Raw genomic sequence first — 23,715 nt, 5'->3', positions numbered from 1 at the left:
ACTGCTTTGGATTGTTATTGAGCAGAACCCATCATCAGAATGTCCCCTGGAATGATGATTGAAGCATGAAGTGACATATACATCTTTAGCGCATCTGGCACGTAAATATCTTGCAACGCTGGCTACAGCAGTGCCATGAGAATGCCTGTTCTCATTTCAGGTGACATTGTAAACAAAAGCAGGCAGCATGATCTCCTGAAAATGTAAACACACTTGTTTGTCTGGCTGAACAAGAAGTAGGACTGAGTGGACTTGTGGCCTCTAAAATTTCACATTGTTTTATTTCTGAATGCAGGTTTTTTTGTACAGGTTCAACTTTCATGATAGATTGCACTACAGTACTTGTATTAGGTGAATTGAAAAATACTATTTCTTTCATTTTTTATAGTGCAAATACTTGTAATCAAAAATAAATATAAAGTGAGCACTGTATGCTTTGTATTATATTATAATTGAAATCAATATATTTGAAAATGTAGAAGACATCCCAAAATATTTAAATGGTATTCTATTATAGTTTAACAGCACGATTAATTGCGTGATTAATTGTAATTAATTTTTTTAATTGCTTGACAGCCCGAGTTTTAATGGGTTTATCCTTCATCCAGGGCACCTGGGTCTCCCAAGCTGAAAGGAGTCAGGGCACCAGGCCTGTACATGAGCATTTAGGGCATGAAACTGTGTCTTCAATTTTTAGTACATCTAGAGCCCTGCAGTATGTGTGCACAACTGATGTTTAGACAGTTTGCTTGTGATCATGTCATTTGTTTGCATGATCAAGGAACTTCTGCAGATGAAAGTGAGGCCCCTTCAAAATGTGCTACTTAATTGTAGAGCGATAAACTCTCGATAATGTACAGAAGAAGAAGTTGGGAGTCGATGATGTATAAAGCCTTTTTCATCTGTCTTACTTTTCTGATCCTGTAATATAGATGAGACTTCAAGAGAAAAAACAAGGGAGGGAGGAATCTACCATGTGCTCAGTCATTTTGATATCAGTACCCCGACATGACCCCAGACGGTGCTGTACTGCAGGAAGCAGTGTTGGTGACATAGTAGGGGGTGCTCTCCCCCTTGAGGCAGGACTGACCCTAATACCTCAGAATTGTGCTGGGAGTGGGGCTGTGCTGCTGGAAGCGCCATTTTGGCTTCATATTTAAAACTGAAGACCTCTGGAAATTTAATTTTTGTTTCCCTAAATTATTGCCTCCTCCCTATAGTTTCAGTTGGATGTAGGGTTCATCTTTCGACATTGGTGAGGCCTCTATTCGACATTGGTGAGGCCTCATCTGGAGTACTGTGTCCAGTTTTGGGCCCCACACTTCAAGAAGGATGTGGATAAATTGGAGAGAGTCCAGCGAAGGGCAACAAAAATGATTAGGGGACTGGAACACATGAGTTATGAGGAGAGGCTGAGGGAGCTGGGATTGTTTAGCCTGCAGAAGAGAAGAATGAGGGGGGATTTGATAGCTGCTTTCAACTACCTGAAAGGGGGTTCCAAAGAGGATGGCTCTAGACTGTTCTCAATGGTAGCAGATGACAGAACGAGGAGTAATGGTCTCAAGTTGCAGTGGGGGAGGTTTAGATTGGATATTAGGAAAAACTTTTTCACTAGAAGGGTGGTGAAACACTGAAATGCGTTACCTAGGGAGGTGGTAGAATCGCCTTCCTTAGAGGTTTTTAAGGTCAGGCTTGACAAAGCCCTGGCTGGGATGATTTAACTGGGAATTGGTCCTGCTTCGAGCAGGGGGTTGGACTAGATGACCTTCTGGGGTCCCTTCCAACCCTGATATTCTATGGTTCTATGATTCTATGATTCTTTACTTCTTGTCTTGAATTGTTGTGCATGAGGGATGCTTGACTGTTAAACATCTGCTATGTAACACCCCAGAGATGGCTGCATTTTTCAGTGGTGGATGAATAGATCATATATGTGTGAGAAGTTTTTTAAATTGCTTGTTAGCCAATACATGTTAGGTGTAGTATACACCACATCAATGGGTATTACGCACACATTATTTATATAATATGTATTATATAAATAAACTGCTGGGAAGTTATGTTAACTGAATGTATTATGCTCTTCCCATAATTCTGTTCACCCATGTCAGACATCTCACAACACTGTCCGAAACTGAAGTCAGCTTTGATATTAGAAAACAGGAAACTTGTCAAAGCAAAGATTCATGAATACTTTGTATCAAATATGGTTAGGAAGTACTTTTGTGGCTCATCAATGGTTGGAATGTTGTATTCAAAACAAGATATGGGAAAGTGTAGGGAAGTACTAATGGCAAGGTGGCACAAACTAGTGGGTTAAACTTAAACTTCTAGTGATGCATAATTTGTAAAATCATACTATCTGAAATGAGTATCTTTGAAGCACACTTGTGTAAGGTGAACATGCTGCAAGAGTGCTTCCTAGAAGGAGAGTATGTATGTCTCTCTTTCATATTATACTGCTTTGTCTTTTGACAATAAATTTGGACAAATTTAGTTATAAACGTTCAAGAAACCAAATAAGAACAAACTGAGAGTGTAATCAATGTGTCCCAGGATGTCTGGTTAATTAACATGCTTAGTATTTTGTCATAACCTGCTGGATTTGGAGCTCTATGACTGGAACAGAAGACCACAATCTATAATCTCTCTATCTCTTCTAGATTCCAAATATTGCTCCATACTGGAGAATGGATCCCTAGCTTTCAAGGACTTCGGCCCAGAGCAGTCTGGAATCTACAAATGCAGTGTCTCCTATTCCAAGGAGGGCAAGCGCTACACAAAGCACTTCCATTTCTTTGTCAGGGGTATGGTATGTAGTAAAGCTGCCCAAGGTGCAGAGAGGTGCGGGAGAGGGATTAGCTGCTTTGTGAAGAACAGGTCAAGATGCCAGAGATAAATGATTGCCATGACTAAAGTGGGGAGCATGATCTCCTATACTGGAGAGACCCGGGGGTCTGGGTATTGATGCAGGTTAGGGTGTTGAGGAGAGTGCCAGTGGGAATAACTGGGTCACTATGGGTATACCTACACGGAGATTAAGAAAACCCATCGCACAGCCCCATAGCTAAGGGGGAGCATGAGCAGGCACTGCCCCCCTGTACATTTGTTTGTTCTCATAAATAAGATGTTCCAGTTTTTCTTCCCCAGTTTCTTTTCTGAGTTTCCTTAGATGGGTGATTGTAGTCCTAAAGCCACAAAGTAGTAGTCACAGTTGCAGTAGCCCTTGGGGGTGGGGCATGTTAGTGACCGTGTTTCAGCTAAATGAAATGTGGTGACTGCATTACATTGCTGCCATAAAAAAAGATGGGCAAGAAAGTCTCTGCAAAGTGGGGGCACATGGTTCTGTGCTTGAGTTTCTGTGACCAGACTATGCCTGCCTGTTTGGAGGGGAGGCAAGAATTCCTTTCAGACAGAGAGAGGCTATATTTTATAACCTGTTTGATCTCTTGTGATAGCTTTTTCCATAAACACACTTATTCTGAAGTTATGGTATTAAAAAGGTAGACCTTCAATGAAAAGATCAAATTTATTAGAGTCAAACTGGTTGTCTTTAGACTTACTATTCTTCCAGAACAAGATATACTGGACTCAGTGTTTGTTTAAGGCTAAATTGGCCACACACAGTGAATGCTGGACATGCAAACAGCCACATGACAACCTTTCATACATCCTCTATACCAGCGGTTCTTAAACTGGGGTTCACGGCCCCCCTGGGGCTCTGCGAGAGTACATCCCAGCATCCGCGAGACATGTCTGGCTCTAGGCAGTCCACGAGTCATGTCCAGGGCCGGCAGCTCTGCTGATCAACTCCTCTCCCTCGCAGTGTTTCCTGCACGCCGCGGAACAGCTGTTGAGCGCCCCCGGGGAAAAATTAAAAGCCGGCTTGGGGATCCACAAAAATTTTTAAATCAAAATGAGGGTCCTCAGCTTGCTAAAGTTTGAGAACTGCTGCTCTATATTTCTCCAAAAATGCATGTGTTTTGGAACATCATAGTCAGTGCTCTCTCAAAAACTTTTCTCTCTTTCTCCAAGCTTGTGTTATTTTAGGGGTGCTGGATGAGTTGGCTTTACCAATTAACATTAAGAAATGGATTGTGGTATCTATTTTAGTGGCAAAAAATAGTGAAATCTGTGACTTCCAAAGACCTCTGTGACTTCAGCCAACTGCCGGCTGAGAGCTGCAGGGTCCTGCTGCCACCCATGGTGGCCGGGAGATGCAGGGTACCCCTGCCACCTGAGGTGGTGGGGCCCTCTGAGCTCCTATGGGTGGCAGGGGTACCTTGGAGCTCGTGGGTGGTGGGGAGACCCCGGAGCTCCCGGCCGCTGCCCCACAACTCCTGCCTGCCACTGCAGGCCAGGGGTACCCTGCTGCTCCTCACCACCATGGGCACCTGGGGGCACCGAGCCGTTGTGGGGGATCCCGCAGCTGCTGGCCACCTCTGCAGCTTTGAGCTGTGGGGGGAGGGGAACCCTGGAACTCTAAGCCCGCACAGATGGTGAGAGCCCCCGGAGCTCCCAGCCGACCCCCCTGCAGCGGCTCCCCATTTTGTCATGGATATTTTTAGTAAAGGTCAGGGACAGGCTACGGGCTTCCATGAATTTTTCTTTATTAGCCTGTCCCTGACCTTTACTAAAAATATCCATGACAAAATCTTATAATTATAGTGTCACTTATTTATCTCTTTAGTCATTTGAATAATTGATGCCCTTGTATGACTTCTATGGGTTCAGTTTTATTTTTTGTTTTTTTCTGTATTTTTTTTAGGTTTTACAAATATTTAACATTGAATTTTGTTGTTTGTATTGTATTTCTATCTTGTGAAAGTATTATATGTTTATAGTTTATATTCAAAAAATACACCCATTTGAAGTTTCATCTTCTCTGTATCTAATCCAAGCAAGTCAATCAAAGCACACAGTGATTCCTATTTCAAGAAGTCTGGCAAGCTGGTAGAATAGATTGCTGAAAAGCTTTTGTATAACTTGGTGGTGTTCTCAACAAATTTCCTTTGCAATTCGCCATTGGTTTCCTTGATCAGTTCATGATAAGTCTGGGACTACTAATTGCTCATTTTACACTTTTGAACCCTGATAAGTGGGAAAAGTTCCCTCCTTTTTAAATTTTCCATTACTAAGGTCTTGTTTTCTGTTTTCAAGTTGCTTCAGTGTTTTCCCAATAATTTTAATGGTCCATCATTGTCTTTGCTGGGTTGTACAATGCTAGGTACTTGGAGCTTGTCTCATCTGTTTGGGGAGGTGGCCCCTCCCTGTCTGATTGTTTTACTTCTCTGTAGTGAGGTGGAGCTGAATGTTGCAGCAAAAATTATGAACACAGTTTTATGTATACAAATACATAAAGCCAAAGTCTATGTACATAACTCATAATAGCCATCAGGTTCAGAACATTACAAGCTTTAACCCTGTGGTCAGTCAGTCTAGGAGTTCCCCTTCCTTGACTCTGCAGTACTGTCCCAGGCCCCCTGAGCAGACTATCTAAGGTTTCTTATGGACTCTAGAGGTGCGTTCCAGCTCTAGTCAGCCCACACTCTCTCTACTCCTGGGGGAATTCTGCGCCACTGCGCAATACAGAAGTTTGCAGAAATTACCGTTGTACATGCAGAATTTTCTTCCTCCCACAGAAATGGGCTGCAGTGCTGCTAGCCACCACTAGGGGTTGCTGGACCCGGCAGAGCCCAGCTCACACATAGAAGACAAAGCAAATATGAGCTAGAGGGTTCCTGGCAGCTGCAGTTTTCAGCATGCCCTGCGGGAAAGAGACAGTGGCGCGCAGAAAACTCAACACAAGCCTGGGACCAAGCATCCAGGGTCCTATGTATCCCCAATGCAGATAGAGCTACAAAATCATTGTCAGGCTCTCTGCTGGGGAGAAGGATTTGGAAGAGCCCTCTGAGGGAAGGGATCAGAAGGAGACCCCATCGTCCGGAATGCATGGGATGCATTGTCCTAGGCATGGGGGTTCCATGACCACCACTCCCAAGAGGAGGAGACCGGTGGTGGTGGTTGGGGACCCTCTCCTAAGGGGGACGGAGTCATCCATCTGCCAACCAGACTAGGAGACTTGAGAAGTGTGCTGCTTGCCTAGAGCTAGAATTCAGGATGTGACTGAGTGTCTGCCGAGACTGATCAAGACCTCAGACCGCTACCCCTTCCTATTTCTCCACGTGGGCACCAATGATGCTGCCAAGAATGACCTTGAGCGGGTCACTGCCGACTACGTGGCTCTGGAAAGAAGGATAAAGGAGTTTGAGGCGCAAGTTTTGTTCTCGTCCATCCTCCCTGTTGAAGGAAAAGGCCCAGGTAGGGACTGTCGAATTGTGGAGGTAAATGCGTGGTTACGCAGGGGCCAGGTGATGTCAGAGAGAGGGCTTTGGATTCTTCAATGATGGGATGTTGTTCTGAGAAGAAGGATTGCTAGGAAGAGATGGGATCCACCTAATGAAGAGAGGGAAAGCATCTTGTTAGGCAGGCTTGCTAACCTAGTGAGGAGGGCTTTAAACTAGGTTCTCCAGAGGACGGTGACCTAAGCCTAGAGGTAAGTGGGGGAGTGGGATACTGGGAGGAAATACAAGGAGGAGGGTACAAGATGGGAAACCTCCTGATTCATAATGAGAAAGTAGGGCAATCAGCTAGTTATCTTAGGTGTATGTACACAAATGCAAGAAACCTGGGGAAAAAGCAGGAAGAATTGGATGTCCTGGCACAATCCAGGAACTATGACATGATTGGAATAACAGAAACTTGGTGGGGCAGTTCACATGACTGGAGCACTGTCATGGGTGGGTATAAACTGTTCAGGAAGGACAGGTATGCGAGGAAAGGTGGAGGAGTTGCATTGTATGTAAGAGAGCGGTATGATTGCTCAGAGCTCCAGTTTGAAACTGGAGAAAAGCCTGTTGAGTCTTTGGGTTAAGTTTAGAGGTGAGAGCAACAAGGGTGATGTTGTGGGTATTGTGCTATAGATCACTGGATCAGAAGGATGAGGTAGACGAGGCTTTCTTCAGACAACTAACAGAAGTTTTCAGATCACAGGCCCTGGTTCTAATGGGGGACTTCAATCACCCTGATGTTTGCTGGGAGACCAATACAGCAATGCACAGACAATCCAGGACACTTTTGGAGAGTGTTGGGGACAACTTCCTGGTACAAGTGTTGGAGGAACCAACTAGGGGCTGTGCTCCTCTTGACCTGCTGCTTACAAACAGGGAAGAATTGGTAGGGGAAGTAGAAGTGGGTGGCAACCTAGGTAGCAGTGACCATGAGATGGTCGAGTTCAGGATCCTGACAAAAGGAAGAAAGGAGAGTAGCAAAATACAGACCCTGGACTTCAGAAAAGCAGACTTTGAATCCCTTAGGGAACTGATGGGCAGGATCCCCTGGGAAACTAATATGAGGGGGCAAGGAGTCCAGGAGAGCTGGCTGTATTTTAAAGAAGCCTTATTGAGGACACAGGAACAAACCATACCGAAGTGCAGAAAGAACAGCAAATATGGCAGGTGACCAGGGTGGCTTAACAGTGAAATCTTCGGTGAGCTTAAACTCAAAAAGGCGTGGAAGTGGAAATTTGGACAGATGAATAGGGAGGAGTATAAAAATATTGCTCGAGCATGCATAGGTGTAATCAGGAAGGCCAAGGCACAATTGGAGTTACAGCTAGCAGGGGATGTGAAAGGTAACAAGAAGGGTTTCTACAAGTATGTTAGCAACCAGAAGAAGTTCAGGGAAAGTCTGGGATCCTTAATGAATGGGGAAGGCAACCTAGTGAGAGATGATGTGGAAAAAGCTGAAGTACTCAATGTTTTTTTTGCCTCGGTCTTCACAGACAAGGTCAGCACCCAGAGTGCTGCACTGATCAACGCAGCATGGGGAGGAGGTGAGCAGTCCTTAGTGGTGAAAGAACAGGGTAAGGACTATTTAGAAAAACTGGACGTGCACAAGTCCATGGGTACAGATCTAATGCATCCAAGGGTGCTGAAGGAGTTGGCTGATGTGATTGCAGAGCCATTGGCCATTATCTTTGAAAATTCGTGGTGATCTGGGGAAGTCCTGGATGATCAAGTTGCAGTGGGGGAGGTTTAGGTTGGATATTAGGAAAAACTTTTTCACTAGGAGGGTGGTGAAACACTGGAATGTGTTGCCTAGGGAGGTGGTGGAATCTCCTTCCTTAGAATTCTGTTTTTAAGGTCAGGCTTGACAAAGCCCTGGCTGGGATGATTTAATTGGGGATTGGTCCTGCTTTTGAGCAGGGGGTTGGACTAGATGACCTCCTGAGGTCTCTTCCAACCCTGATATTCTATGATTCTATGATTGTAAAAAGGCAAATATAGTGCCTATATTTAAAAAAGGGAAGAAAGAGAACCCGGGGAACTACAGACTGGTCAGCCTCACTTCAGTCCCTGGCAAAATCATGGAGCAGGTCCTCATGGAATCAATTCTGAAGCACTTGGAGGAGAGGAAGGTATCAGGAACAATCAACACGGATTCACCAAGGACAAGTCATGCCTGACCAACCTGATTTGCTCTGTGGGTATGGGGAAAGCGGTGGATGTGATATATCTTGACTTTAGCAAAGCTTTTGATGTGGTCTCCCACAGTATTCTTGCCAGCAAGTTAATGTACATGGCAGAGGGGCATTGCTGGCACATGATGGCATATATCACATTGGTAGATGTGCAGGTGAACGAGCTCCTGATGGTGTGGCTAATGTGATTAGGTCCTATGATGGTGTCACTTGAATAAATATATGGACAGAGTTGGCATCGGGCTTTGTTGCAAGGATAGGTTCCTGGGTTAGTGTTTTTGTTGTGTGGTTTGTGGTTGCTGGTGAGTATTTGCTTCAGGTTGGGGGGCTGTCTGTAAGCAAGGACTGGTCTGTCTCCCAAGATCTGTGAGAGTGATGGGTCATCCTTCAGGATAGGTTGTAAATCTTTGATGATGTGCTGGAGAGGTTTTAGTTGGGGGCTGAAGGTGATGGCTAGTGGCGTTCTGTTATTTTCTTTGTTGGGCCTGTCCTGTAGTAAGTGACTTCTGGGTACTCTTCTGGCTCTGTCAATCTGTTTTTTTCACTTCAGCGGGTGGGTATTGTAGTTTTAAGAATGCTTGATAGAGATCACCTGCACACCTACCAATGTGCCAGCAATGCCCCTCTGCCATGTACATTGGCCAAACCAGACAGTCTCTATGCAAAAGAATAAATGGACACAAATCTGACATCAGGAATCATAACACTCAAAAACCGGTAGGAGAACACTTCAACCTCTCTGGCCACTCAGTAAAAGATTTAAGGGTGGCAATTTTGCAACAGAAAAGCTTCAAAAACAGACTCCAAGGAGAAACTGCTGAGCTTGAATTAATATGCAAACTAGATACCATTAACTTGGGTTTGAATAGAGACTGGGAGTGGCTGGGTCATTACACATATTGAATCTATTTCCCTAAGTTAAATATCCTCACACCTTCTTGTCAACTGTCTAAATGAGCCATCTTGATTATCACTACAAAAGTTTTTTTCTCCTGCTGATAATAGCTCATCTTAACTAATTAGCCTCTTACAGTTTGTATGGAAACTTCCAACTTCTCTGTATGTATGTGTATATATATATAAAATCTTCTTACTATATGTTCCATTCTATCCATCCGATGAAGTGGGCTGTAGCCCACGAAAGCTTATGCTCTAATAAATTTGTTAGTTTCTAAGGAGCCACAAGTCAGGTCAGGCTTGACAAAGCCCTGGCTGGGATGATTTAATTGGGGATTGGTCCTGCTTTGAGCAGGGGGTTGGACTAGATGACCTCCTGAGGTCCCTTCCAACCCTGATATTCTATGATTCTATATTCTAAGTACTCCTGTTCCTTTTAGTCATGGGGATTTTTAGTAAAAGTCATGGATAGGTCACGGGCAGTAAACAAAAATTCACTACCTGTGACCCGTCCATGACTTGTACTATATACCCCTAACTAAAACTTGGGCCGGGGGGCTGCCGGGACCCCTACCAGAGCTGGGGAGGAGCGGGCGGGCGTCGTCGTGTGGCCTGGGACCTCTGCTGGTGCTGGGAGTGGGAGGGTTGGCAGGGCTGGCAGGTTCCATACCCGGCTCCGCGTGTCCCTGCAGCTCCTAGGGGTGGGGGAGGGAAGGCCAAGGGGGGCTCTGTGCACTGCCCGTGTCCTGGAACTGCAGTCAATGGGAGTTACGGGGGCAGCGCCTGTGGGTGGGGGCAGCATGTTGAGCCTCCTGGCCCCTTCCCCTAGGAGCTGTAGGGACATGGCAGCCACTTCGGGGGAGCCCTCTGAGGTAAGTGCCACCCCACACCCCAACCCACTGCCCCAGCAGCAGCCAGTGCAGCTGGCCCAGGGCTGCCTGATCTGCTTTGGCAACCCCAGAGCCAGCCGCACCAGCCACTGCAGAAATCACAGAGGTCACGGAAAGTCACGGAATCAATGACCTCCATGACAGACACACAGCCTTATCTAAAATAATTCCTACAACTTAACTTTTGTTTCCATATTTCTTAACATGTTCTTCTAGAGGTGAGAGAGTTGAAACTGACCAATTGTCCCCTATACTTAGAATCATAGAATCATAGAATATCAGGGTTGGAAGGGACCTCAGGAGGTCATCTAGTCCAACCCTCTGCTCAAAGCAGGACCAATCCCCAACTAAATCATCCCAGCCAGGGCTCTGTCAAGCTTGACCTTAAAAACTTCTAAGGAAGGAGATTCCACCACCTCCCTAGGTAACGTATTCCAGTGTTTCACCACCCTCCTAGTAAAAAATATTTTCCTAATATCCAACCTAAACTTCCCCCACTGCAACTTGAGACCATTACTCCTCGTTCTGTCATCTGCTACCACTGAGAACAGTCTAGAGCCATCCTCTTTGGAACCCCTTTCAGGTAGTTGAAAGGAGCTATCAAATCCCCCCTCATTCTTCTCTTCCGCAGACTAAACAATCCCAGTTCCCTCAGCCTCTCCTCATAAGTCATGTGTTCCAGTCCCCTAATCATTTTTGTTGCCCTCTGCTGGACGCTTTCCAATTTTTCCACATGGTTCTTGTAGTGTGGGGCCCAAAACTGGACACAGTATTCCAGATAAGGCCTCACCAATGTCGAATAAAGGGGAACGATCACATCCCTCGATCTGCTGGCAATGCATCCCCAACTTATACATCCCCAAATGCCATTGGCCTTCTTGGCAACAATGGCACATTTTTGACTCATATCCAGCTTCCCGTTCACTGTAACCCCTAGGTCCTTTTCTGCAGAACTGCTGCCTAGCCATTCGGTCCCTAATCTGTAGCGGTGCATGGGATTCTTCTGTCCTAAGTGCCGGACTCTGCACTTGTCCTTGTTGAACCTCATCAGATTTCTTTTGGCCCAATCCTCTAATTTGTCTAGGGCCCTACTTGCATGAATCCATGAGCATAGCCACTGAAAGAAAGAACTTGAGCCAGCGGTAGCTGATATTTGTTACACATCATCAATAAAAGGATGGATAATAAGACAGAAAATATATTGCCTCTATATAAATCCATGGTACGCCCACACCTTGAATACAGTGTGTAGATGTGGTCGCCCCACCTCAAAAAAGATATACTGGAATTGGAAAAGGTTCAGAAAAGGGCAACAAAAATGATTAGGGGTATAGAAGGGCTTCAGTATGAGGAGAGATTAATAAGACTGGGACTTTTCAGCTTGGAAAAGAGGCGACTAAGGGGGTATGATAGAGGTCTATAAAATCATGAGTGGTATAGAGAAAGTAAATAAGGAAGTGTTATTTACTCCTTCTCATAATATAAGAACAAGGGGCCACCAAATGAAAATAGGTAGCAGGTTTAAAACAAACACAAAAAACTATTTTTTCATGCAATGGACTGTCAACCTCTGGAACTCCTTGCCAGAGGGTGTTGTGAAGGCCAATACTATAACGGGGTTCAAAAGGGAGCTAGATAGGTCCATCAATGGCTATTAGCTAGGATGGGCAGGAATGGTGTCCCTAGCCTCTGTCTGCCAGAAGCTAAGATTGGGTGACAGGGCATGGATCAGTTGATGATAACCTGTCTGTTCATTCCCTTTGGGGCACCTGCCATTGGCCACTGTCAGAGGATAGGATATTGGGCTTGATGGACCTTTGGTCTGACCCAGTATGGCCGTTCTTATGCACAAGTAATCAAAAGAGGCCAGTCTATTTTTGTGTGTTATATTTTTAATTTTTGTTTATCCTTTTTCTATCCAAATTGTCTTTAGCATGGAGTTGGCCTTGATCCTGAGGTGCGGGTTATCCCAGAGAGGTAGGAGAAGAGAATTAGTGAGATCAGATGCTGTAATCATCTTAATGCATTGCAAGATGCCCCACGTAGATGCAAGATTGGATTTTTCTTTGAGTGTGGGAAGCCTCTTAAGGTGTATATAAAAGATGAGAGAGAACCAAATTGCATAGCTAGGCTTTTTTTCAGTGTCAAACAAAGCTGATGTGTATAAAGAGCTACTGGAGGGGAAACACCATATAAATTGCATGGTAAGCCTATTTATTTGAGAAGAGAGCAAGGAAGAGAATTTAAAAGGCAATAGGCTAATGATAAATATAAATACAAAATGTAAATATGAACAATACAATAATATATAAAACAAATCACTCATAGTATATCAAATGCCCTGCACAAGTGAATTGCTAGTGCAATTTAAGATTTAGGTTATAGTCTGTTTTACATGTCAGGAGTGTTGACTGTTCCAAGGAATTAGTGGTTATTGTAACATAATCCATCCACCAAATCTGGTGAAGAGAATCTGCCTGGCAAAACAAGTTGTGATGATTAATGTAGATAATACTTCAGTCTGTAGATGGCGCGTATACCTCAGCTTAGTGTCAACTATTACTCTGTGCATTGCAGTGCTACAGAATTGTCTTTACTGTTTGGTTTGTGGCAAATTGCCAGCACTACTATGATGGGTCTCGTGCTTTCTCTTCTTGGGGGGGGGGGTGTCAGGGCACTGTTTCTTGCCCCTGAACTGGGGTATTATCTGCCCCACTAGTATCCTAGAGGAGGGGAGTGGAGAGGGAGGGACCTAGGTCCGCCCTCTACTCCGGGTCCCAGCCCAGGGGCCCTAGGGATAGTGATAAATTGCTTGAACTAGCGGTTCCTTCCCCTGGGCTACTTCCCTCTCCTGCCCTTCAGCTTATGGGGCTTCCTGCCCTCCCTCTGCACAAACCAGGTGTCCCTTTACCTAGGGTCTTGGTCTTCTTAGCCCACCGCAGCACTTTTCCAAACTCTCCTCTCCTTCCCTCCAAACTGCTCTCTGCTCCAACGCCAATCCACTCTGCTTCAACTCCTCCAAACTGCTCTCTGCTCCAATGCCAATCCACTCTGCTTCAACTCCTCCAAACTGCCCTCTGCTCTAACGCCAATCCACTCTGCTTCAACTCCTCCAAACTGCTCTCTGCTCCAACGCCAATCCACTCTGCTTCAACTCCTCCAAACTGCTCTCTGCTCCAATGCCAATCCACTCTGCTTCAACTCCTCCAAACTGCCCTCTGCTCTAACGCTAATCCACTCTGCTTCAACTCCTCTTCTTGTCTGATTGAAGCAGGGAGTTTTTATCATGTGACTGGCTTCAGGTTCTTTAATTAATTTATAGTAAACTTTCTTCTCTATACAGGGAATAAGGCTCTCTTCTAACACTCTCCTGCTACCCTCTGGCCTGGGCTTTCCTTGCTTTTTGCCCCTGCTTAGTTCCCGCCCCGACTGGGCCAGATGCTTTTTTCTTCGTTTTTTTTTTTTTTTTTGGCTGTTTTTTTTTTTTTTGCTGCCGTTCGAGTGCTGGTCAGCTGCCAGCTTGCCTGCCAGCCCCCCCACGCCTGCCCTCGGACGCTGCTATTGCTTCAGTTGCAACCTCTGGAGGAGGGGGGAGGACTGCCGACCCGCTCCCCGGAGGAGGGGAGTGGATGCCCCCAGACCCAACCGTTTTGCTATTTGTTTGTGGACCCGCAATTAATCGTTTTCTTATCTTTGCTTGGCATTTTTGGAATGCTCCACAAAGACCGGGAGAGAAGACAGCTGACAGAGACATCGCCCAGGGAAGCTACAAATCATCGTGGAGGGGGGCCGTAAGACTGAGTAACTTTTGAACTGTACTCTCATGTGGGGGGAGTTTGACTGTGTCTTAACTGCGTTTGTAGGGGCACAGGGGGTGTAGCACGAAGCTGCCCCCCGATCCATCGGTGCCCCCCCACACTACTGCAACCGTCACGGCCCCCCGCCATCCATCCCTGCTGGCAACCTGCCATCTGCCTCTAGCCTCAACTGCTTGCTTTGAATTCCATCATCCGGACCAGACACAACAGCCGACCAAACGAGACTCTTTGGAAAATGCGCGTGGGTCCATGTTCCCCCCGGACTGCCCACCCCAGTTTGCCCCTACTACCTGACCCCAACTCCTGTTTCCTTCCCTGTCCAGTCCGACCCATTTGCCCCCCCCCCCCGCCTGCAGCCCAACAGGGAGAAGTGGTTAATCTGCTTCCTCCTCCCCCCTCCTCCTTCTGGTGTCTCCCCATCTCTCCCTGCTCACGATGGCGGGGAATGAGAGGGGTGAGGCCCCTCTAACAACCTCAGTTGCCCCTCCCCCACCTACCCCCCTGCCCAACCCCCAAGCCCCCCTCCCCACCACTGCTGCCAAAACACCTGCCACCGCCCCCACTGGGGCATCGGCAGCCGGAGGCACCGGGGCAACTATTACCACTGCTACGCCCACCGCCCCCCCAGATTCTAGGAAAGCCCCCCCAGTTAGCCGGAAAGGCCAGGGTGCAAAGAAGAGGAAGGGCCCCGCCACAACCACCAAGCCCTCCATGGCAGAGGCTGCCCCCACTGCTGTGGCCTCATCATCGACCATGGCGTCCCTCCCCGTTGTTCCCTCCACCAGCTCTGTGAGCGTCCCTCCCCGGCCCCCAGGGCATATGCCCGGGCAGTTGCAGCCGCCCCCCCCCACCTGCCACCTCGTCATCTCGCCCACCCACCGCCTCCGCTACCATCAATAGAGGCCGAGGCCCCTTTCCCACCATGACCAGGAAGCATGGCGTCCGTTGCCTCCTGGGGCCCGCCTCGCCCCACATGGAGACATACATGCAGGCGTTGGCGAGGGTGGTAGGACCCACGGCTATTGTGGCGGCCTCCAAAATGTACGGGAAGGTCATCTTTTTCTTAGCATCGGAGGCTGCTGCCCAGGAGGTGGTGGAGAAGGGCCTGGCGGTGGGGTGTTTGTCCCCCTGGAGCCGCTAGAAGACCTGGACATCCGCCTAGTCCTGACCTCTGTCCCTCCTTTTCTACCCAATGCCGCCCTGTTACCCACTCTCTCCACCCTGGGGAAACCCGTTTCTGTCATCAGCCCTCTCCCGTTGGGCTGCAAGGACCCCACCCTCCGTCACGTCCTTTCATTCCGCCGGCAAGTGCAGTTTCTACCGCCGGCGGCGGCATGTGACGGAGAGGCGCTCGAGGGGTCCTTCCTAGTCCCCTACCAGGGAGCCCGCTATCAGGTCTGCTTTTCCACAGGAGAGGCCCAGTGCTATCTCTGCCGATCAGCGGGGCATGTCCGAAGAGACTGCCCCTTGGCCCGGCGGGGAGGGGCACCCGAGACCCCTGAGACCCGGCAGAACATCGGCTCCGTCATTGCCGGCGCCCCTGGACGCCCGACATCTGCCCAACACCTCTCCTCCTGCTTGATCCACCGCTGCTCCTGCCCGGGCCCAAGAGACAGCTCCCCTACAATGCCCAGACGAGCGAGGGAGCCCCGCCCTTGCTGTTAACAATCCAGCAGAGCCTATGGAGGAGGGTGCAGCAAAGATATTACCAGGCATAGGAGAGGGCCTGCCCCAAGGAGAACCGCCCCCCCTTCATGTTGCCTCACCATTACCCCCCCGAGCCTCTGAACCATCGCCTCTGCCCCCCGACACGACCCCTGCTAACCAGCCCCCAGACGATGCTATGGAGGGCTGGACCCTAGTCCAGGGAAAGCGAGGCAAGCGGAAGGCTCGAGCTCCGCTGCACCCATCCGATGCGGAGGCCCCCCGGAAGACCAGGAAGGGAGACACTGACACTGAGCCTTCCGCTATGCCCACGAGAGAGATCCATCCACCGGTGTCAGGAGGGGAAGACAGAATAGCACTGGAAGGTAGAATCTCCCCTCCACGGAAGACCCGCCCCTCCGAGACCCCTGACGAAGCCCCTTCTGCCCGAATATCACCCGAACCCCTCGCGAACCCCCAAGCGACCATCGTAGCGGGCACCAGAGGGGAGTCCCCCGGGGTGGCAGAAGACGACCTCTCCTCCATATATGAGGAGATCGAGGCCCTAGGTTTGACCCCGGTCACCCAGGGAGAGAATGACCTACTGCCGGCTGGCCTTGATCTGGGCAACTTTACCCCAGTCCCCCTTTCCCCATGCTCCCTCCCCCTAACTGCCTTCCCGGGCGAGCACCCTGCAGAAGGTGGTCCACCACCTGAGGCCATGGCTGCCAAATCCACCACAGAGGCTGTGCCTAGCATCACTGGGAGCCCCCTCCCCACCCCCTTAACCCTCAAATCTGTTCGGGAGGCACCACCTCTCAGCTGCTTGCCTCCCGAAGCCCAGAGCCTCTGCCCCCGCCCCCACCCCCACCCTGTCCCTGCCCAATCCACCTCCTCCTGAAATGCTATTGCCGCCCCTGGGGTTGTTTCTTTCCCGGTTTTTGTGGATCCCCCCCAAGGAGCAGCCTTTGCATTTTCCTGCCGCGACCCATTAGGAGCTGCAGTTTTCCCTCCGCCATCCTCTTCTAACCCAAGGCTTGAGACGGACCTAATAACTTTAGCCTGTCAGACGCCCCGTCGGTGGTCTGCACCCTGCCTGCCCGCCTCAGCGGACCATGAGGTTGCACCAAGAGCCCCACCAGGGAATAACCCGGAAATCGCAACCCCACCACCCCAAGAGCTGCGAAAAGCATTGCGACAGTTTTTTAGAAGACATCCGTGGCTCCCGCAACAGGGTACAGCTAGCTCTCCAGCTATGGGGGGACTTTGATCACATCATCCAGGCCACAAGGATCCTTATAAAGGAGGGTAAAGGGAAAGGAAGGCACGGTGCCACGGCCTACGGGCGGGCCCGCAGCTTCCGTGACGATTTACTCATTTATGGGATGGGTCACGGATTGTTGCATGACCCGCTGGGGGCTGTGAACACCCCCGCCAACAAGGAACCCCCCCCCAGCCCTCCGCATGACGCCCCTCATTATTGCAACTTTGAACACCAGGGGCTGTAGGATGGCTCTCCGCAGGTCCCAGGTGCTCTCTTACCTTCGGGAAGGGGGGTACTCTGTGGTTTTTCTGCAGGAGACCCATATGGATCCGACCGCCGAGGACAGCTGGCGGCTGGAGTGGGGGGACGGGGTCTACTTCAGCCACTTCACAATTCGACAAGCTGGAGTGGCGACCCTGTTCTCCCCCAATCTATGGCCCTAGGTGCTAGGGGTCACTGAGGCCGTGCCAGGCCACCTGCTGCATCTCTGAGTCTGTATGGAGGGGCTCGTGGTCAACCTCGTTAACATCTATGCCCCGACAACGAGCCCGAAGAGGCCGCAATTCTATCAGCGGGTGTCCAACTTCCTCGGCACCTTAGATTCTCATGAGTGCTTAGTCCTGGGAGGGGACTTTAACACCACCCTCGAGGAACAGGCCCGCTCAGGGGCCGAGCTGAGCCCGGCCGCTGCGAACATTCTCCGAGAAATAGTCAAACATCACTCCCTAGTGGACGTCTGGTGTGACCACCACCCAGATGACACTTCCACGTTCACCTATGTCCGGGTGGAGGCCCATCGGTCACACCACTCTCGGTTGGACCGTATTTATTTATCCCGTTTCCATCTTTCACAGGCCCACTCCTCCAACATTCGGCCGGCCCCATTCTCTGACCATCATCTAGCCACCATAACAGCCTCCCTCCGTGCAGAGAGGCCGGGACCGGCCTATTGGCACTTTAACAACAGCCTGTTGGAGGATGGGGGCTTCGTGACGTCCTTCCAGGAGTTTTGGCTGGCCTGGCGAGAGCAGCGGCATGCCTTTCCCTCGGCGTGGTGATGGTGGGATGGAGGGAAGGTGCGTGCTAAGCTCTTCTGCCGTGACTACACCCGGGGCACCAGCATACAGAGAAATGCAGCGATAGAGCAGTTGGAACGGGAGGTCTTAGAGATGGAGAGGCGCCTGGCCACCAGCCCCGAGGACCCGTTCCTCTGCGGAGCGTGCCGGGAGAAGCGGGAGGAGCTCCAGGCCCTTGAGGACCATCGGGCCCGAGGTGCCTTTGTTCGATCCCGCATCCGCCTCCTTCGGGAGATGGATCGCGGCTCCCGTTTCTTCTACGCCCTGGAGAAAATGGGGGGGGCCAAGAAACACGTCACCTGCCTTCTAGCAGAAGACGGCACCCCCCTCACGGATCCAGTGGAGATGTGTGGGAAGGCCCGTGACTTCTACACAAGCCTTTTCTCCCCGGATCCGACCGATCCTGGCGCTTGCAGGGTGCTCTGGGAGGAACTCCCCATGGTTAGTGTGGGCTACCGAGACCGACTGGAGCTGCCTCTCACCCTGGCCAAGTTCTCGGAAGCCCTCCGTCGCATGCCCACCAATAAATCTCCGGGCATGGACGGGCTGACCATGGAGATCTACCGCGCATTCTGGGACATTCTTGGCCCAGACCTAGACACTGTCTGGGCTGAGTCTTTGCAGGGCAGGGTCCTCCCTCTTTCATGCAGGCAAGCGGTGCTCGCCTTGTTGCCGAAGAAGGGGGACCTCCACGAATTACGAAATTGGTGTCCCGTCTTGCTCCTTAGCACGGATTACAAAATCGTAGCGAAAGCAATCTCACTGCGGCTAGGGTCCATGATGGCTGACGTGATCCACCCAGACCAGACCTGTACTGTCCCGGGTCGCAGCATTTTTGACAACCTATTTCTAGTCCGAGATCTTTTGGAACTCAGGCATAGAGACAGTCTGTCATTCGCCCTCCTGTCTCTTGATCAGGAGAAGGCGTTCAATAGAGTGAACGATGGGTACCTCCTGGGCACTATGCAGGTGTTTGGATTTGGACCTCAGTTTGTGAGTTTTCTCCAGGTGCTGTACGCTTCTGTGGAGTGTCTGGTTAGGCTCAACTGGACCCTGACCGAACCGGTCAGCTTTGGGCGAGGAGTACGGCAGGGGTGCCCCCTCTCGGGCCAGCTATACGCTCTGGCGATCGAGCCCTTCCTCTGTCTCCTCTGCAGGAGGTTGACGGGGTTGGTGCTGCGGGAGCCGGAGCTGCGGCTGGTCCTGTCCACGTACACTGATGACCTGCTCCTCGTGGTCCAGGACCCGGGCGACTTGGCGCGGGTGGAGGCTTGCCAGGCCATCTATTCGGCAGCCTCCTCCGCCCAAGCCAACTGGGTCAAGAGCTCTGGCTTGGCGGTGGGGGACTGGCGGCAGGTGAGCTCCCTCCCACCCGCGCTTCAGACCATCCGGTGGAGCGCGGATCCACTGCTCTACCTAGGCGTTTACCTTTCTGCCACGCACCCTTCTCCGCTGGAGAACTGGCAAAATTTAGAAGGCGGTGTGATAGAGCGGCTCCGGAAATGGACGAGGCTACTCCGATGTCTCTCCCTCCGAGGGAGAGCACTGGTGCTTAACCAACTAGTCCTGTCCACGCTCTGGTACCGGCTCAACACCCTGGTCCCGGCCCCGGGTTTCCTGACCGACCTCCGGACATCGATTCTAGAGTTCTTTTCGTCAGGAATGCACTGGGCCCCTGTTGAGGTTCTTCATCTACCCCTGAAGGAAGGAGGGCAGGGCCTGAAGTGTCTGCACACTCAGGTCTGTGTCTTCCGCCTCCAGACCCTGCAGAGGCTCCTTTATAGTGCAGGTAGTTCGACGTGGAGCATATTGGCGCACGCCTTCCTGCACTGCTTCCAAGGGCTCCGATACGACCGGCAGCTCTTTTATCTCTGTCCGAGAGGTTTTCCGCGAGACCTCTCTGGGCTGCCGGTCTTCTACCAGGACCTCCTCCGGACCTGGAAACTGTTTTCATTGACCAGGTCTGTGGCGGCCACCGTGGGAGCAGATCTCCTCGCGGAGCCCCTGCTACACAACCCCCAGCTCCGTGTGCAGGCAGCGGAGTCCTGTTCGGTGCGCCAGAGTTTGGTCCTGGCGGAAGTCACGAGAATCGGAGACCTCCTGGACTATGACTGGGGAGACTGCCTGGATCCCCTGACGCTCACTGGGCGCATGGGGCTCTCCAGACCTCGTACCCCCCGGCACTTACTTCAGGAGGTGAAGGCCGCCTTGACGCCCGCTGCTCGGGCTTATCTCAACCGAGCCCTGTGTGAGGGTTCACCCCGCCCACCCTCTACCCCAGGTCTGCCGGATCTTTCAATTGGGCCCCTACCCCGTACCTGCTTTCTAGTACCAGGCATTCAATGAGCCCTTTCAATAGCTAATGAGAGCAGCTGGGGTCCAATTTAAGTAGGTCAGGGGAAGCTTCTGAAGAAAGATGATAATATCCATCCTCTCAAAGCCCTCAGCAGTGCCCAAGTGGCAAAAGTTGTTTTTTCAAGATCTGTTTTTTAAATTACCCTGATTTTCTTCCAGTTTGTCTAATCTGAGCTTTAAGGAGTCAGTTTCTTCTTTAATTTCACTGTTTCAATGTTAGTCTTTTGTAGCTCATTTTCCAAATGAACCATTCAGGATTTTACATTACATATATCTTTAGAGAGGCCATGAATATCTTTCAATATTTAATCTAGTCAGTCTGTGAGGAATTCTTTCAGTGCTGCAATATCCTGGGTTAGGTTCTGCTGTGGCCTTGCATTCTCCCACTTCAGCTGCTCAGATGATTCAGGCTTAGGTCTTTTGTTGCCCCTCATTTTGTCATTGGAATCCATAGTCAACAGTTTGAAGTTTATCCAGGGGTTTAATTTAAACTTTTATGACAGAAAATTATTGGCAGTGGGCTAGGAAAGTAATTATTAGAGATGACTTGATATATGGGGAGTGAGAAGTCTGGGACTAGGCAGCCATCTTCCTCCCCCTCTTCCCCCCTCCCAAATGGGTGAATTTAAACCACTGATAGTTAAAAAAAAATTGCAAAGAATTTGAAGAAGTTCTAGGTGCTGCCAAGGACTTAAATGAGGCTTTCCCATATATTTTTGAAATGTCGGTAGTGGTCTTGTTGTTTCGAGCATCAACGGCAACATGTGAGAAATCCTTTTCTTATTTGAAAATAATTTTATCACACCTGAGGATGAGCATGACCCATGAAAGAAAGAGAAACAATTCTCCTGTCATATGAAAGTGATCTGACTTGAAAACTGAACCTTGCATGTCTTTGTGGAGGAATGAAGGCACTATTATCCAAGAAGACTTAAACTTTAGTGTCATGAACAGGCTTTACGTCACACAGCACTTTCATGTTCAGATCTATACTTTTATATTTCTGAATCTTTGAATTTTTGTGCATGCTTGAATATTTGCTATGCTGAACGATCACATAAACATGCATTTTATTTCTTCTTATTTCATAAAAATAGTTTTAAAAAGCTTCTGATTGAAACTGCGTTTTTCACTAAGTACATGAACTTATGAAGGCAAACCTCAGTCTGCCTCCCCGAGTCAATGTCCTAGCTACAGGGAGTGGCACCAAGTCTCAGAGCCTGGGTCACTGGGTTTCTAGGGCTTGGGCTGGAGGGCTAAAATGTAGATGTCTGGGCTTGGGCTGTAGCCCATGCCCTGAGACTCTACCCCCTTGCTGGGTGTCAGATCTCAGACTCCTGCCTGAGCCCGAACATCTACACTGCAGTTTTATAGCCCGCACGACCAAGCCCCATAAACCTGAGTCATCTGACCTGGGCCAGCTGTGGCCATGCTGTAGGTCTTTTATCACAGTGTAGACATACCCTAAAGGGATTAGCTTCCCCACAGGATAGATGGGGAGGATGCTGCTTGTGCAGCACTATGGGGATTAGCAAACTGTATGCAAATTGAGTGTTTAATAGAGTTAACCCTGTCCTTTCCCTTTAGCTTATCACAGGCCAGACAGGAGTGTGGAGATCCGGTCTGCCTTTTACTCTCCTCTCTGCAGCTCAGCAACCAACAGCATCTACATCCACAGCTTTCTGGAGCATCTGAATAGGCTAGTGAGGAATCTCAGCTGTGAGGTCTTTGAAAAATACACTGAGTGCATCTGGCCCTCGCAGGAAAGGAACCACTCTGAAGTGTGGATGACTGTGCTGAGTAAGAGCAGAGCTTGTTACTTAATCCTTAATGTGTTTACAGATAGGAAATTACACCCATGACCTTGCTGGCCCTTCTCATCACCATTGCCTCTGGACATGTATTTAATCACAGTTTGCATTTCCAAGCTTCCTTCAGACAGCCAAAGCCCCTCACCAAAGGTGACATGAATAAGGTGGTGGAAGCCCAAGATCAGACTACAAACCAGGCTTCAAGCTGCTGCAATACTGATCAGGTAACAAAATAACACAAGGGCCCCTTTCCTCTTGCAGTGGCATAAGTCAGGTGTAACTCTGCTGACATCAAGAGAGTTATGTCTGGGTAAGCAAGAAGAGAGTTTGGCCCAAACAGTTTATGTCGTCAACTTACTAAACTAGCATTTATTGGAGAAGCCTGGGTTACAGCATCTGGCGAAGGCTGACTTCAGGATTGCAGCTGTCTGCAGGAGGCTCGGAAATGTCTGGGAATTGTACATTCAGACATTGCATATTGTTTTCAGACGGGAGCATGCTACTTTCTTCCCCCTTAAACCCAGTACTGTTGAATATGGATGCAAGTAACAGGTTTATTTGTCTTGTTTCTGAGAGAAAAGTCAATTCCCAGTGTCCAGGATGGAATCAAGGTGAGAACCCAGAGCCAAGCCTGAATTCAGAGACATACTGAGGCATACAGATGCTTCTCAGAAATGACAGCAACTTCTTTGTAGCTATGCTTTGTGGATTGTGTACAGTGTCTGGAATGATCTGGACATCAGTAGCCATTTACAGTTGCGAAATGCTAACATACAAGGATGGATGGATAAATACTATGAGACAGTGCAGGAGCTGTCAGTGACCGTGTTTGCTTTGTTATTTCACCACAGTGTTTCCTTATGGAGTCATGTGGGAAATTCATTGTCCGCCAGAAAGCATGAGCAAAAACTGTGAACAAGACATCAAGGATCGCTCTAAAGAGGTGATGTATCTGCTGTAATTGGTACCAGATTCCAAATCAGTATCAGAGTCCTAGCTCAGAAAGCAAAATTGTCTACTAAACTGACTAAACACACCATAGAGGAATTACAGATCATTATGGCTGGAAAGCTGGGGCAGTGTCCCAGGTTGCTGATCGTTCACAGATTCCAAGGCAAGAAGGAGCCATTGTGATCATCTAGTCTGACTTTCTGTAAAGAAAGGCCAGAGAAATCCCCCAAAATAATTCCGAGAGCATATCTTGCAGAAAATGTTCCAATCTTGATCTAAAAATTGTCAATAACGGAGACTCCTTCATGATCGTTGGTAAATTGTTTCAATGGTTAATTATCCTCAATTGTAAAAAGTGTATGCCTTATTTCCAATGTGAATTTGTCTAGTGTCATCTTCCAGCCATTGGATCGTGTTAGATATTTCTCTGCTAGTCTGAAAAGTGCATTGTGAAATGTGTAAATGCT

The 23,715-nt window shown here is 49.1% G+C and overlaps 1 protein-coding gene across 1 annotated transcript in view; it reads left to right on the top strand.

Annotated features, from left to right (window-relative positions):
* GPN1 (GPN-loop GTPase 1) overlaps positions 1–22,181 on the top strand; it is a 125,370-nt gene extending 103,189 nt beyond the window's left edge. The window contains exons 16-17 of the mRNA XM_073335385.2: positions 2,664–2,812; positions 22,074–22,181. Coding sequence (XP_073191486.2) covers positions 2,664–2,812; positions 22,074–22,181 — 257 coding nt within the window. The remainder of the gene's footprint in view (positions 1–2,663; positions 2,813–22,073) is intronic.
* The last annotated feature ends 1,534 nt before the right edge of the window (positions 22,182–23,715 follow it).

The sequence above is a fragment of the Lepidochelys kempii genome, chromosome 3 (assembly GCF_965140285.1).
Source record: "Lepidochelys kempii isolate rLepKem1 chromosome 3, rLepKem1.hap1, whole genome shotgun sequence".
Classification (NCBI taxonomy): domain Eukaryota; kingdom Metazoa; phylum Chordata; order Testudines; family Cheloniidae; genus Lepidochelys; species Lepidochelys kempii.
Note: the sequence above shows the minus strand (reverse complement) of the source record. Positions and strands in the feature narration are given on the sequence as shown.